Raw genomic sequence first — 15,877 nt, 5'->3', positions numbered from 1 at the left:
GTGCAGCAGGAAAATTATTTAATGAGTGCAGAGAAAGGGACGCTGGAGATTATCGTTCGCTGGTCACATTATGGTCAGGGACAATCTGGGATGGAACTTTGCTGTGGTTTTCCTTTAGGAAAAGTCTGTGCGGAGGATTAGGGCACAGAGACAGAATCTCTGCAGCAACTGGCATGAAATATCCCGCTTTGTTATGGGCAATGTTACAGGGAACTCACAGAACAACAGTTGTTTATTAATGCAGCCTCCTGCATTCTCCATGTCCTTGTCAATCATGGAAGACAGAATCAGCTTCATGCAGGCTTCATGTTGGACTGCATAATGCGTTTGGAATCGATATGTTTTACCAGAGGCGTAACAAGGGTAGGGTGAGTGGGGCACGTGCCCTGGACGCCTTGGCATGCCCAGGAGAGGGGGGTGCCGCCGGCGGCCAGGGCATCATGCCCCACTCGCCCCTGTCACGACGAAATGTGAGGCGCTGCTGTGTCCGGTCTCCGGCGGCGTTAGCCAATCAGAGCTTGTGGACCGGCTCCTGATTGGCTGCCGGTCCGCGAGCTCTGATTGGCTAGCGAACCAGCGCCAGACAGCCGCCGGAGACCTGGAGCGGTGAGGGGAAGGAGAAGCGCTGTGCTGCGCTCCCCTCACATAGATATTAACAAGCGGTGAGTGACCCTGGCGGCAGAGTGGGGCATGTATTTGGCACTGAGTGGGGCAGGTAACTGTCACTGAGTGGGGCATGTAACTGGCACTGTGGGGCAATGTAACTGGCACTGTGGGGCATGTATCTGGCACTGTGGGGCATGTATCTGGCACTGTGGGGCAATGTATCTGGCACTGTGGGGCAATGTATCTGGCACTATGGAGCATGTATCTGGCACTGTGGGGCAATGTATCTGGCACTGTGGGGCACTGTGGGGCATGTATCCGGCACTGTGTGGCATTGTATCTGGCACTGTGGGGCAATGTAACTGGCACTGTGGGCCATTTTCAGTGGCCACACCCCTTCTGGTGTGTGGCCACGCCCATTTATTCGGCGCGCGCGCGCGCACATGCTTCTTTTGCTGTGTTTTTTTTTTTGGGGGGGGCGCCATTTTCCATCTTGCCTTGGGCTCCGAAAACCCTAGCTACGCCTCTGTGTTTTACCTATGCATGCCGACATCCTGGCTGCTCTCTCCGGGAGAGAGCAGCCAGGTCGGCTCAGCAGGGGAGCGGGGCAGGGCTGTGACGTGAATAGGGGGTCGGGCTGGGGCGGGGTTATCGCTGCATGTCATTTAAGCCACGCCTCCTGCTCTATAATACCGCCATTACAGGCATTATACAGCAGGGGGCATGGCTATGATGACGCGATTCAGTAAGAATCGCGTCATCGACTGCCTGGACCGCCCACTTTACGCACTAAGTGGGCGGGCAGGCAGGGGGGGACCTAAAAATCAGGAGAATTGCCTGCTCTTCCGGGGGGCCGGGAGGGTCGCCCGATTTTTGGGAGCCTCCCGCCCATTCCGGGAGAGCAGGCAAGTAGAGTTTTTACCAGCATCTTGTCTGTGTCGGAATCCTGGCAGCGAGGCATCGAGTCCCCTCGTGGGCTTGCTGTACTCGCCACGCTACAGGCCCAGTGGCTCGCTTCACTCTCCACAGGTTATATTCCCACTCGGTTGGTGGCATGGACCCACAAACTGAGTGGGAATACCCTGCAGAAGTCGGGATTCCGTCCGGCGGTGTTTCACCGGCTGTCGGGATTCCGCCACCAGACTCCTGAACGCCGGCATCCCGACAGCCGGTACTTTAACTGCATCCCATGTGTTTATGTGGATTTCCATGTAACAGGCAACGGGCACAAAACTTTAGCAGGGTTAACGTAAATGATAAAGACAGTTCTTCTCTGCTACAGCGGTATCCGGATGACAGTGTCTACAGGGCCGGTTCTACCCATTGTGGCGCCCCGGGCAAAAAAATACGGGTGTGGCTTCATACGGGGGCGTGGTCAGTTACGCCCCCATTTGTGCCCCCTGTAGAGTAGCGCCGCTGAAAGAGAAAGAAAAAAAAATGAATACTTACTATCCCCGCTCCTGATTCCCGACCGCTGCAGACCTCGGCCGGCGCCGCTCCTCTCCTCGAATCTATGGGAGAGACGTCATGGCGTCTCTCCCATAGCACAGCATAGACAGACACTAGAGGTCAATTATGACCCCTAGCTTCTGTGCCAGTCCCACAATGCTGTGCGGTGCGCGATGACGTCATCGCGCACCGCACAGCAAAGGTCCTCTCCACGAAAGGAAACTAGACGCTTAGCATCTAGTTCACTTCACAGCGGGGGACCAGCGGGGGACACAGCAGGCAGCGGGGGGCACAGTAGCGGATCTTGCCACGGTGCGGCGCCCCGGGCAAAAGTCCTGCTTGCCCGTGGCAAGATCCGTTACTGAGTGTCTAGATGGACAATCAATAGCTCAACACAATTAGGTCAACAGAGTCAAAAGGTGCTCAAGGTCGACATGACAACGGCTGGTATGTTTTTGGGGGGTTTCAAATATTGTTCAGCTCTTGCTGGATTTACCATTCACGTGGACCTCGATTTGGAATAATAACCTGTGCTGAGGGCTGCGGCAGTGGAGCGAGGCACCTTGCCCGAAGCATAGCGAGCAAAGAGAGGCCGCAAGGGTACATGTTTGCACTAACAGTGGTCATGTATGATGAAACATAGAAAATGACGTCCCAAATAAGAGAAAAAAAAAACTTGTGCAGACTTTTTTTTGTGTCAATCCATTTCCATGTAGACCTTTTCTTCCGTCTAACTTTTCCATTTTAACCTTCTGACCCAGTCGACCTAATCATGTCGAACATATGGGGTTGACCTATTGATTGTTCAACTAATTACTGCAGCTCTTCTCTACCACACCCGCTGCAGCATGGGAGGGATGAAGATGAAGAGGGGGAGAGAGAAAAAGAGAGAGAGAAGCAGAGCCGGCCCTAACCAATATGATGCCCTAGGCAAGATTTTGGCTGGTGCCCCCCAGCACCACCGCTGGTTCCGCCTCTGACCTTGCACCTCTTTCCCAGCACCAGCACCCCTCCCCCATAGCAGTCCTTATTTTGGTGTATGTACCCCCTATATTTTAAATAGGAACAGTTCGCACATTTGACGCACAGCCCAAAAAGGGGTGTGTTTTTGCTGGCAAGGGGCATGGCCACACAATAGTAACCCCAATTCCAATTACGTCACACAGTAGTGCAACTTTATTCACATTTTATCATGCGATAGTGTCCATAATTCATATTACATCCCACAGTAGTATCACTTTACCTTATAAACGTTACTCCTCACAGTAGAGCCCCTTATTCACATTACAGCACACTGAATTGCTCCTTATTCACATTACACCACACCCTATTGCTCTTTATTCACATTAGATGACACAGTAGTCCCCTTTCTATACACAATGCCACATAGTAGAGCACCTTATACACATAATGCCACACATTAGTAATGCATTTATACACAATTCCACACAGTAATGCCCGTTACACTTATGAGACACATTAATGTCCTTATAAACATAATGACAACCTTTATTAATGCCCTTTTACACATAATGTCACTTACACATATGCCACACATTATTAATGCCCTTATACACATAATGACACACATAGTGCCCCTTTACACATATGTTGCACATTATTAATGCATTTTTGCATGACACACATAATGCTCCTTACACATATTCCGAACACTACTGCACAACCAACCCACTCACATGCACACAGCACTCACACTGCCACTAACACTGTGACCTCTGCCTCTGCTTGGATACAAATGTGTCCTCATAAATCTTGCCTCAATGCTATCATCGGGCACCTTTTTTTAATGAAAATTCATCTTATTTGCATTGCTATGTGGCTAGGATGCACAAGCAGCTTCTGCTGATTAAACGGATATGCAGCATGCCTATATACTGTGTGAGACTGTGCTGTATCTGCATATGAAATGCTACACACAGAATATAGGCATGCCGCATATAATTTTAATCAGCAGAAGCTGCTGATGCCCCTAGGCATATCAAATGTCCTAGGCAATTGCCTAGTTTGCCTATGCCTATGGCCGGCTCTGGACCGAAGGGGAGGTGAATAGAGATGGGTAAAAGTGTGAGATGATGGTGTTGGCTTTACTTTAATAAGTGATACTACTAAGGTCTCTTTTTATAGAGATGAGTAAAAAATAATTTTGATATCAACACCTTTCGCAGCATACTGGTTTAGCATTATTGCCATATTTATATCTATTTTCAAAGAGGAAACAGTCTGCCCCAGCAGATTGTCCCAGTAGATCTTCCCAGGCCGGCACAACAGCTTTCACAAACACAAAAGATGTCCTTAATAGCTGAAGGCATGTGCCGATCTGATGCATGCGCAGTGTGGTCATGTGACTCACCACTCGTGACGTCAGAGGGAAGGGTCCACATGTGCCACAGCCAGTGGAAGAGTGAGGAGCCGCAGCACAGGTGGGTTGTGGGACAGAGCAGATGAAGATATGGACATTCTCTGTTCTCTCCTTACCAATATAAAAATAAAAAAATGTGTTTTGAGAAACGTATGGAGCAGAGGAAATGTTCTCTACTCAATAAACAGCCTTACTGATCAGCCCCCTTTGAGACCCCCTTAGGGGGGCTGCATCTGGAAGAGTAGCACTAAAAAATCATCAATTTCAAAGTTATCTTGAAAAACGAAGAAGCTTAAAAAACGTTTTTTTCAAGATAAATAAAGCCAAGAAAAATAAATATAAAATAGCATATCATCATAAAACATTACTTATAGCCTGCAACAACCAACTGAATCAAGTTAAAAAGTGTTTAAAACCACAACAAGTTCCTGGGAACCTGCCAGCTGATGTTCAGCCTGGAGCACAAATCCACGGACGCATTTCGATTTGAATAAACTTTCTCTAATCTTCATGCTGACACATATGCCAAACATCAACTTCTGTGATGAGGTCATAAAAAAGGTCCACCAGGATCCATTTAGTGTACACTATGACTTACTATGGACCTTTGGCTCAATACTCAGGTGTCAGGTAAACCTTTCTGTAGGTCCTCTGCAATAATATGTGGGTTCTACTTTACTTATCTGAACAATTTACTATCAGATTATCAGATAGCATTTTGACACTAGCAGTTTCCTGGAATTGTAGTGATATTTCCAACAGTAGAATTTCCGGTATCCGGACTCCAGGTCGACAGCACAAAGGTCGACACACTTTAGGTCGACGCCAATTGGTCGACACACATTAGGTCGACCGGGTCAAAAGGTCGACAGGAACAAGGTCGACATGGAAAAAGGTCGACATGAGTTTTTCACGATTTTTTTCTTTTTTTGAACCTTTTCATACTTAACGATCCACGTGGACTACGATTGGAACGGTAAAGTGTGCCGAGCGAAGCGGAGCGGAGCGAAGGCACCATGCCCGAAGCATGGCGAGCGAAGCGAGCCATGCGAGGGGACGCGGTGCACTAATTCGGGTTCCCGGTCACTCTACGAAGAAAACGACACCAAAAAAACATTAAAAATTCATGTCGACCTTTTTCCATGTCGACCTTGTTGTCGACCTTTTGACCCTGTTGACCTAATGTGTGTCGACCAATTGGCGTCGACCTAAAGTGTGTCGACCTTTGTGCTGTCGACCCCGAGTCCCAGACCCAGAATTTCCAATCTGGTAGCATCTGTCTATAGAAATTCCTGAAAGATTAGAAGATAAAGTTCTCCCTGATTTTCAGAAAAGGAAGGAACTCTCCTGATTTCCTCCCACTTCCTTACTGAAATGGGAAGGACAGGGGCTTGGGTACAGTTACAGATCCAACAACCTGCTAAGTTTACTAAATTTGAAAAACAAATATGGCTACTAACTATATGCATACTGTATATCTCAGATCACTAGAAATCCACATCGTTCCCTTGGATGCAGAAAAAAAATCATGGCCATAAACAAGCTGAAAATGTTTAGAAATTGGGAATTATTATTCTCATTCATAGTTCTATTATCTATCACCAATAACCACTTTATCTATAACAGTCTGCTGATATTACTTGGACTCTGAAGACAGACTGAGTAATGTCATTAAAGGCTGCACTGACCTCTAGTTGTTCCCCCCTCCCCGGTACCTAAGTCTGTTTGATTATTTAGGTGTTTTTGTTACACACTTTCCTGTGTCCTCCTGAGCAGAGACTCAAAACTGGCTGTTTCGCTGCAAATTTGTGCTAATTATCTTGTCACCACGGGCGAGCCCACGTTAGCATGACCTTTGTAATAATCAACAAGAAAGCTCTAACCTTAACTGACACATTTCTGGGTATTTGCCTAAATTATTCATACTGATTGTTGTGTAAGTCAGTCATTGAACACTTAATGTATGATGTGAATACAATATAACAGTTGCTAAAGGATTGAAACGTGAAATTTAAACAGTAGCCATAGTGCAGGGATATGAACCATTCTTAGATCATCACTTAGAGCTGCTTACAATTAGACAATCCCTGTTATATATGGCCACCAAGTTCCCATGTACCTGTTTGGTTTGAGCAGCAGGTATAAGAGGTATAGGGTTGATGAAGTAAATGCAGTTCCTGAATGGTTTGAAAAAAGGGATTTAGCACATACATGAAACATACTGAGCAGGAGTTTAGCTCACTAGCCGTGTTCCCACTACCATCGCCAATCACGCTTTCTTAGCCTATGTGCACACTGGATGCTTGTAACTGCCTAAGGGGGTAATTCAGATCTGATCGTAGGTGTACTATATTTAACACAGCACATCTACGATCATTTACTCTGACATGCCGGGGCTAGTTCGCCCCGCATGTCAGGCCTTGCCCCCCCCCCCCCCTCCCCGCACAGGTACAAAAGCACGGCGGCGATGGTTTTGTTCCTGCGTGGTGGCAGGGAGCTACCCACCGCATTACGGGTCGCAGCGGCTGTGTGTGACGTCAAGCAGCCTCCGCGGCCTGCCCCCCCCAACGGCGTTCTAACACCGTTGGCATGCCCCCTCCCGCCCCGCGACCGTCTCTGCCTGTCAATCAGGCAGAGGTGATTGCAGCCAGAGAGATGCTGATAGAATCTCACTGGGCTCCCGGGGTGCACACACGCAGTGCGGCTGCTGCGCGTGTGCACTCCACAAAGTTTTTCATACTGCGATTGCTGATCCAGTCTGCTTTACCCCCTATGATAGGTCACACAGTGAACTGAACGAGATTAAAATGCTGAATCCAGCAGGGGTAGGGCGCTACACCTAATCCACCTGCAGAAATGGCGGTCCACCCTGAGAAATTGTCAAGCTATAATAAAACCTTGTTATATGGTATTCTGAAAAATATTGGCCAACCATGGCCATTATATATAAACACATTAAATATATAGTCCCCTTCATCACCTATCGGGAGCAGGGCTCTGGGGACGGATGTACACACAATGATTTACTGTGCAGGAGAGCTGCTGGAAAAAAATCATTGTGGGCATTTATTAGATGCTATTTTAACCCGTGATCCTTCCCTATATATCCCTAAAGTGTCATGGGGTGAAGCTGCTTGGAAAGTAAAGCCAGGTTATTCATGCTATACTTTAAGGGTGATATTTATCAAACATTCTATAGAGGACAAGCGCTGCCCAGAGCAACCAGAGTCTAGCCATCAATTATACCCCTTTTCCACTGCCTTCAAAAACTCACATATTTGCACATGAAGATGCCTCAACCCGGGTTTTTGCACAGTGGGAACAGCTCCCCAGGTTAAGGGGCAGTGTAAATGGGTACCCCGGGTCATCCGACCTAGGACTCGTTTAGAGTGTGGTGATTGGTCAAAAATAGCAGATAACCGGAAAGATCAGAACGGTGTCTGTGAACAGCTGTCACCAGGGATCAGACACCCTCCCGAATGTACATCACCCACCCTTACCCCGCTGCCAGTCCGGTGTTCATGTGAGATCTGGAGTTTCCGGCGCTTGGAGATGACGGTATCACCAAGCGTCGGCACTGCACCAGTGTGCAGTGTGCACCGCATTCCAAATCCCAGGTCAGACCCAGGACTTTGGTGGAAAAGGGGTATTATTTTGTCAAAAAATGATAGACAGAATCTCATCAGTGGTTTGGACAACATCTCTGCTTATCCAGTTCAGAAGATTTGATAAATCAATGGTTACGTTTAATAATTCTTTAATGGAGCAAACTATGGGCCTAATGCAGACCTGATGGCTGCTGTGCGTTTTCGCACAGCAGCCGATCAGGTCTCAACTGCGCATGCGCCCCACAGCTCAATCACAATGAAGTCAAAGGTAATTTGGGCCTGTAGTAAAAAGGGTCTTTCCAACTTATGAACACCATTGCAATTGTATGACCAAATTCCAACTCCTCTAATTCCAGGTTGCCTGGAGGCACGGTCAAAACCATATGAGCAAATTGGAGTTCAGCATAATGAAGATTGTGTATATTCTAGAGAAGAAAAGGTTTCCATCTGAGGTCTTAGCTCGTTGACAGATCACAGTTTGACGACTCCATCCGTCAGTCATTCAATCAATCAATGCTCTCATTCGGCGACATATGCATAGTGTTACCCATAAGGTCACTTACAACACCCATAGCAGTGGCATGTATTTGCTTAGTTCCGTATAACTTCTATATTAGGTACAGTTATGTGGCCATCACATGGTAACTGCTAACATGCCATAGCAGGTATCATAAAAATTCCAACCAATTACAGCTTGGTATATTGATACTAAAGTTCTAATAACGCCAACAGGCTCATGAGTACTTGTTCTAATAGATTATAATTATATTATATTTATAATTATATTATATTATAGAGTATACTTATCAGCGTTCTAGAGTCAGAACGGTTTGTCACAGATGCCCCTAGTAGAGCTTGCAGAAAGACCAGCCATATTTGCCACCCTGGACTGCTGACTGCGGGCTCAACAAGAAGCTATCGGTGGCCACATTAGCATGAAGGTCTCAGACATTTAGATCGCGCACCATTGAAGACTACCATTATCTTTTACAGGCCCAGTCTTGAAACAATGGAAGACTGTCTAACCCGCTCAGGTGAACCATTCAGTTCCCTCTGATGTCTCCGTTTCCTCGATCTCTCATTTTCAAGCAATGTCCTGGCACAAGACTTTTTCAAGTTTATAACCCATTGTTTAGTCACTGCAAACCATATGCAAAATCAATAAAATCCAAGAGATTATTGGGTCTATTCAACTAATCCGACATCAGTTCCGACTTTTTTAGGTTGAATCTGGATTCGACCTATTCAAGTCCAGTGCAGTTTTCCCGACTCGTCAGAAAACACGTGGATCGGTGGATTAGCCATGGATCCACATATTTTGTCGAATTTGCAGGCGTTTCGACAGGTTTTTAGCCCGTCGGAGAGGATCCGACACTAATTGAATACTGCCCTTTGTCTGTCCATCTCAGGCAACCAAGAATCAAAATGCCACATCAGTTTTAAGGAAACACTTCCAGTAGCCCAAACTAGAATGGACCTTAAACTAGTAAATTTGGGACCAGTGGGCGTGTTTAATTGTAAAATACAGTTATATACAGCAATAGTAGCGTCCATTTATATAATGTAAAAAATGATGCATTCTACCAGTATTTATACATCATCGACCATTTGGTTAAGCAGAAACAAATTTGCATATTCAGCATTGCAGGCTTCAGACGGGATAAAGAAAAAAACCTTTAGAGATTTGCACACCTAGAAAACCGCTGGTGATCCGATGTTATTAATATTTCAGCCACCAAAGGGTAGAATCTGCATTACAGAGTGGGCAAGAGATCAATGAGTTTGTTACTGAGATTTCTGCTCTTGGATCCATATCTAGAAGTACATGTGCAATGCTTGGCTATAATGAAAGTCTGGGATTAGATGTGTTCCTTAGGAATCATGTTTTGCAGGATTTTTTTGATTTTTTTTAATGTTACATTATCATACTAGCAGGTATGAGAAGGAATTTCTGTTTCAAGGCACAGCAAATATTTAACACATTCGCTTTCAATTAAAGTTTTTATACCACTTCTTTGCGGAGATGGTGTACAGAAATGAGATATCATACTACTTGACCTTTGCGTTCGCTTCTCAGTTTTGTCTAGCAGCATGTCGTTTCTGTTCCCTTCGTACAACAAAGGCAAGCACTAAAAAGTGATGAACTAATGTATAGAATCTATGTCTCCAAGACTGCAAAGGTAATAAATGTATCGTCGGAAGGTAATAAACCACAACGCTCTATAAATCACAGCTGAGATATAAATGAAATCAATTAAACTTGGGAAGCAGACTATATTTTTTCTAGTATATGCTCATAAAATCTAGTAACTATTTAATGCGAGATAATGCTATAGTGTAATATAATTCCATCATATTTATTATGTTGTAATCCTTAAGAAAGCCTACATAATTTATATTGATTTAAGAATGGCTTTAATATTCTCTTAAGTATTTTTAAGCATAATATAATAAGGTTACCAATTTTATTTTCTGGTATAATGTGCAACATATAGGGTAAGGAACAACAGCTTACATTCAATAATATAGGAAGTGCCGGGTACTCTGTAAACCAGGAGGCTGAAAAAGGCATACTGGTATTTTCACCTAATCTCCTGGACGTTCTGCTTCCTATCTAGTCTACTGTCGTTCTTTATACTTTACATTAATGCTACAAAATCGGGGATGCCCATTACTGAGGGTTGGGTATGAAATACCAGCTGCCGACAGCGGCATCCCGACAGTCAACTGTCATCCTGACCTGACAAGGGCTGGTAAGTAATGTAACCCTCCCATTAACCCTCCCTTTTAGGTGCCTAACCCCAACACTCCTTCCCCTCTCCCCAACAGCCTAACCCTAACCCCTCCCGGGTGGCACCTTAACATCACCCCCCTCACTGCACCCTAAACCCCCCACCGGTGTTACCTTACCCTAACCTCCCCTCCCTGCAGCCTAAAACTAACCCCACTCCCGCATTCTAACCCTTAATCCCCTGGAGGTCACCTAAACCTTAACACCCCCCCACCCTCATCGCTGGTGTAGTACTTACTTGCCCCGCAGTCACGACGATCAGGATCCTGACGGTCGGGATTCTGGCGTCAGTGTCCTGGCCCCTTTCAGGATTTCGGTATTCTGGCATGTGTCGGCATTCCGGCGGCGGTATCTCGTGCGCCGGGATCCCAACCTTCTGGATTGTAACCACATCCTATTACATTATCTTTTCTATTTTAGAGTATGATATAAAGCCCTATATGGCTGCATTCAGTGTTTATTCTGGTTCTGTGCTGGTGTCCAAAAACTAATTGCAGGTGTTTTGTTCTCAGGATCCCAGCATTTGCTGTAAATATGGGCACTGTGTGAACCATTGTTCAGCAAGATAAGGCGCTACTTGACAAAAGCAGATTTAAAAAACAAAACAAAAACATCCTATTATCTGTAAAGGATGAGAAAAATTATATTAAAGTATATCTAATTTTAATGCTTAGAAAAGACATATGACAATTCTGGTTTATACAATACACTTGCCATAATACAAGTCATTGACTGGCTTTTATTTATTTATTTATTTATTTATTTGTTCTCTATGTCTCCACCTCGATCTCGCTTTCTTTCTCTTTATCTCTCCCCTCAACACTCTCTTTTTTCCTCCGACACTTTCTTACCCCCCAACTTCCCCCCACCCCTTTTCTCTCTCTTTCCCAACCCAACACTTTCTCCCCCCCCCCCCCCTCTCCTTCTCCCTCCCCTACGGTCTCTATCACCCCCCCTTCACTCTTTCCTTTGCACCTGGTGGGAAGCGTCAGAGCTCATACCAGCTGTCAGTACATCCCAACAAGATGATATCATTTTGTTCAGCAATCGATTTTATTAAATAGATTTGAACAATCTCCATCTTACGTTGGCTCAAAGCATGACAAGCAGAATTTGGCAGAGGAAGCAATTTTATTATATACATGTTATTACTCTTGTTCTTGTTAAAAAAAAAAAAATGGGGCAGATGTATTAACCTGGAGAGGACATAAGGAAGTAATAAACCAGTGATATGTGCAAGGTGATAAAGGCACCAGCCAATCAGATCCTAACTGTTAATTTACACATGGGAGCTGATTGGCTGGCGTCTTTATCACCTTACACATATCACTGGTTTATCACTTCCTTATGCCTTCTCCAGGTTAATACATCTGCCCCAATGTATGCTATAGCCAGAGAGATAGACGCTGAGGTGGCATTAGAAATAGGGTGAAAGGTCACAAGATCATCAAATAGGACACACAAAAGGTACAGGTAATAAGAATAAGAATATAGTTCAAGAAGCTGTCAATCTTACGTGACAAATATTTGACCAGCAAACTGCTTACTGTTCAACAGCGTGACCATATAAAGCACATATACGGTTAATAGCACTTGTCAGGCCTTAACCACTGCAGAGCAGATATTGATGTGTGGCAGTAATGAACAGAGCAGTCCCTTAGGACACTAAACGCTTTTCATACAACTTTTCTCCACAAGGACCTAATCTAATTACTTTCACCTTATTCTTTAATCTATAATATTTTATATTTATTTATGGCATAATGATAGCGCCTTTCACCCCACAACATTAAGTAACGGTCCATATATTTAAGTACACTTGGCAAATAAGGCAAAAGACAGAGCCAGAGGAGATGAGATGAGAGAGGAAAGGTGCTTCACAAAGAATAAAACAGAGCATTACAAAATTATCACCGATACCATAATCCCTCTGTTGTAGTCACTGTGAGGTCAGTGCAGTCAGACGTACAGTTACGTATATTATGAAGCACCACATACAATGGCAGACATTCAGGGCTCATTCACAATTAACCACTGAGGTTTTTATGTTGCCTTTTTTAACACATTAATAATGCACTTCTCCGCATAACACGGACTCGGCTAGTTTTTTATTAGTGATAAGCAAACCCCCCTGTGTTCTAATCTAGTTTGCAAAGCCATTGACACACTTTGATGTCGATTTTGGTTTTAGCAAATCAGGCTGCGTCGGGATTCCGCCGTCGGCATTTCAACTGCTGGGAATCCCGACAGCCGGGATTCTGATTCTGACCAGATCCCATCAGGCTGTTGCTTTCTGTATTGGCATAAAAATGTATTTGATGCTAAATGGCGAAGACTTCGTAAAATCCTATTGTTTTGAGGTCAGTTTGTGTTTTTTTCAATCCTACTTTAGCAAATCATTTACAATCATTCATAGAGGGAAATGTTATAAAGCATGATTTGTCAAAATCAAAAGTATTCCAGTGATTTTTGAGTGCTCTATTTATCCATAGGTTGTTCTGTCCCCCACCAATGTTTTGCCTCTTGCTCTGACCCTCACACGTTTGTTGTGCTATAATGAATTTAAATTAACAATGAGCAGTGGCGTTTTTTTAAATTAAAATAGCATGCGCACCATGGGGGTTATTCCGAGATGATCACTAGCTGCCGTTGTTCGCAGCACAGCGTTCAGGCTAAAAATCGGCATTTCTGCGCATGCGTATGGTGCGCACTGCGCACGCGCAACGTACTTTCACAAAAGCCGATGCAGTTTTACACAATGTCTAGCGACGCTTTTCAGTCGCACTGCTGGCCGCAGAGTGATTGACAGGAAGTGGGTGTTTCTGGTAGGTAAGTGACCGTTTTCGGGGAGTGTGTGGAAAAACGCAGGCGTGTCGGATAAAAACGCAGGAGTGGCTGGGGAAACGTGGGCGTGGCTGGACGAACGCAGGGCGTGTTCGTGACGTCAAAACAGGAACTAAATAGTCTGAAGCGATCGCAAGGTAGGAGTAGGTCTCGAGCTACTCTGAAACTGCACAATTTTTTTTCGTAGTAGTGCTGCGATCCTTTCGTTCGCACTTCTGCTAAGCTAAGATACACTCCCAGAGGGCGGCGGCTTAGCGTTTGCACTGCTGCTAAAAGCAGCTAGTGAGCGATCAACTCGGAATGAGGGCCCATGTCAGGAGATTTTCAGTTTAGATACAGAATAACGGAAGGCTGAAGTAAACCTGCTGATCCTTAAATCACAAGACTGTGGCTGGTGGTATGCCAAATTATACTGTGGTCCACATTTTTGTGGTTGATATGTGGTGACAGTTTGATTGCCCTATAACTGTGGGGAGCTGGAGCTTAGGGTGTGTGTTGGGAGTTTGTAGGGGGTGGATAGTATTAGTTGAGCCTTTACGTTCCCTGAATTCCCATTTTGTCGTCTTTATTAGCGGTTGGCGGGAAAGAATGACAGTACATTCTACAGGGGTCAAGGGTCAGGGGCAAACCTCCCCTCTCCTTCCCAGGACTTGCATAGTAGGGTAGTTGGAGACCTCTCACTTCTGTGCAAATGTTGTTAGAGTATTGACCCATGCAAATGTTGTTTGAAGGGAGCATGTGTTAGGTCAAGTGGTTTCACTGATCAGCTGTCCGTTCCTACTTCCACCATCATGCTATTTTACTTAAATAATAAAGACCAATTTCAATGCCACGTCATCCAGCACTGCAGACCAGCATAAATCACTGCAAAAATGGTGGAGCGGCCATTTTCCCAGAGATTTGTACATACACAGTAGAGAAGATCCAGCCATGTTCTCAGAGACCTGCACATTTGACTCTACTACATTGCCAGAGAAGAGGTGGCGAGCATGTAACCCTCTCCTCCCTTAAATCCCCTGTGTGCCTTCCTTTATATAGAGAGTATTAAAGTTGTTTTTTTATGACTATGGGGTATATTCAATTAGTGTCAAAAACTGGCGTCTGTCGAAAAGACGGCAGTTTTTGACTTTTTAAGGTCAAATCATGATTCGACCTAATCAATCCCTGCAGTTTTTATTCGACAAGTCGTGGAATTCGACTTGTCGAATAGTACGTGAATGGGCGGTATAGCTGCCGATTCACGTACTTTTGAGTGAAACGGGGCCAAATTCGACAGGATTTGGCCCCGTTTCTGACCATCTCTGTCCGACATAAAAAAATGTCGGACTGAGATGTGGGACCCAGAGGAGGAGGGGGGGGCGCAGGGAGGGGGGGGGACAGCCGCGGGCATACAGGGGAGAGCAGCGCTACAGCACAGCGCTGCATCAGGATGTCTCACAGCTGCGCCGCTCACGTCAGCGTCCACCCGGCTCCAGCAAGTGAGGTCACGCTTGCTGGAGCCGGGTGGACACTGCCGTGAGGTCAGGCGGCTGTGAGACATCCTTCTGTAGCGCTGCTCTCCTCTGTCTGCCCTCGGCTGTCCCCGCTGGTCTCCCCCCTCTCCGGTCCCTCATCTCAATTCGACTTTTTTGAAGTCGAATTGAGATGAGATTGAATAGGGGTTGTCGGATCCATTCCGACAAATGCATGTCGGAATGGATCCGACCCTAATTGAATATACCCCTATGAACTTGGGGCAGACGCAGTGATCAGCCACTAGGGCATTTAATATTATTCTATCCTACAGCAACTAGTAGTCTTCTTGCCATTATTCTTGCAGTCCTTTTGACATGAAACTTATTTTTAGGATATTATAAACTTCGTGTGCAATAGTGTTTCAATATGCTATATTATTAAAACGTACCGTTACAGCCTCTTTGAAACAGATTAAAGAGCCAAAATCTCAATAGAATCTACCAAACCACCATCTTCATGGGAAGATCATTATTTTTAGAAATATACGCCTTAGAAACGAAATGCACCATATACTTACTTTTCAACAAGGCAGCAAATGCAAATCGTCTAACTTTTAACTAGGGGGTGACATAAATAATAGCAATTGTATAGACTTCTGTTTAACTTTAGCAATCAACATCTTTTAAAACCACTCGCAATGTGAGTTTATTCAGCCTCAACAACATCTTCAAAAGAACATTGTTT

At 45.1% G+C, this 15,877-nt stretch overlaps 1 protein-coding gene across 3 annotated transcripts in view; it reads right to left on the bottom strand.

The window, feature by feature from the left end:
* The window catches only part of LOC134927261 (uncharacterized), a 989,775-nt gene that overhangs the window by 763,695 nt on the left and 210,203 nt on the right, over positions 1 to 15,877 (bottom strand). The window contains exon 9 of one of the 3 annotated variants that reach the window (XM_063921471.1): positions 15,711 to 15,750. The exons of the other annotated variants lie outside the window; for them this stretch is intronic. Within the exon in view, the coding sequence (XP_063777541.1) occupies positions 15,711 to 15,750 (40 nt within the window). The remainder of the gene's footprint in view (positions 1 to 15,710; positions 15,751 to 15,877) is intronic. 3 annotated transcript variants of the gene reach the window in all.

Source organism: Pseudophryne corroboree, chromosome 5 (genome assembly GCF_028390025.1).
Source record: "Pseudophryne corroboree isolate aPseCor3 chromosome 5, aPseCor3.hap2, whole genome shotgun sequence".
NCBI classification, from domain to species: Eukaryota; Metazoa; Chordata; class Amphibia; order Anura; family Myobatrachidae; genus Pseudophryne; species Pseudophryne corroboree.
This window is presented reverse-complemented; position numbering and strand designations above follow the sequence as displayed.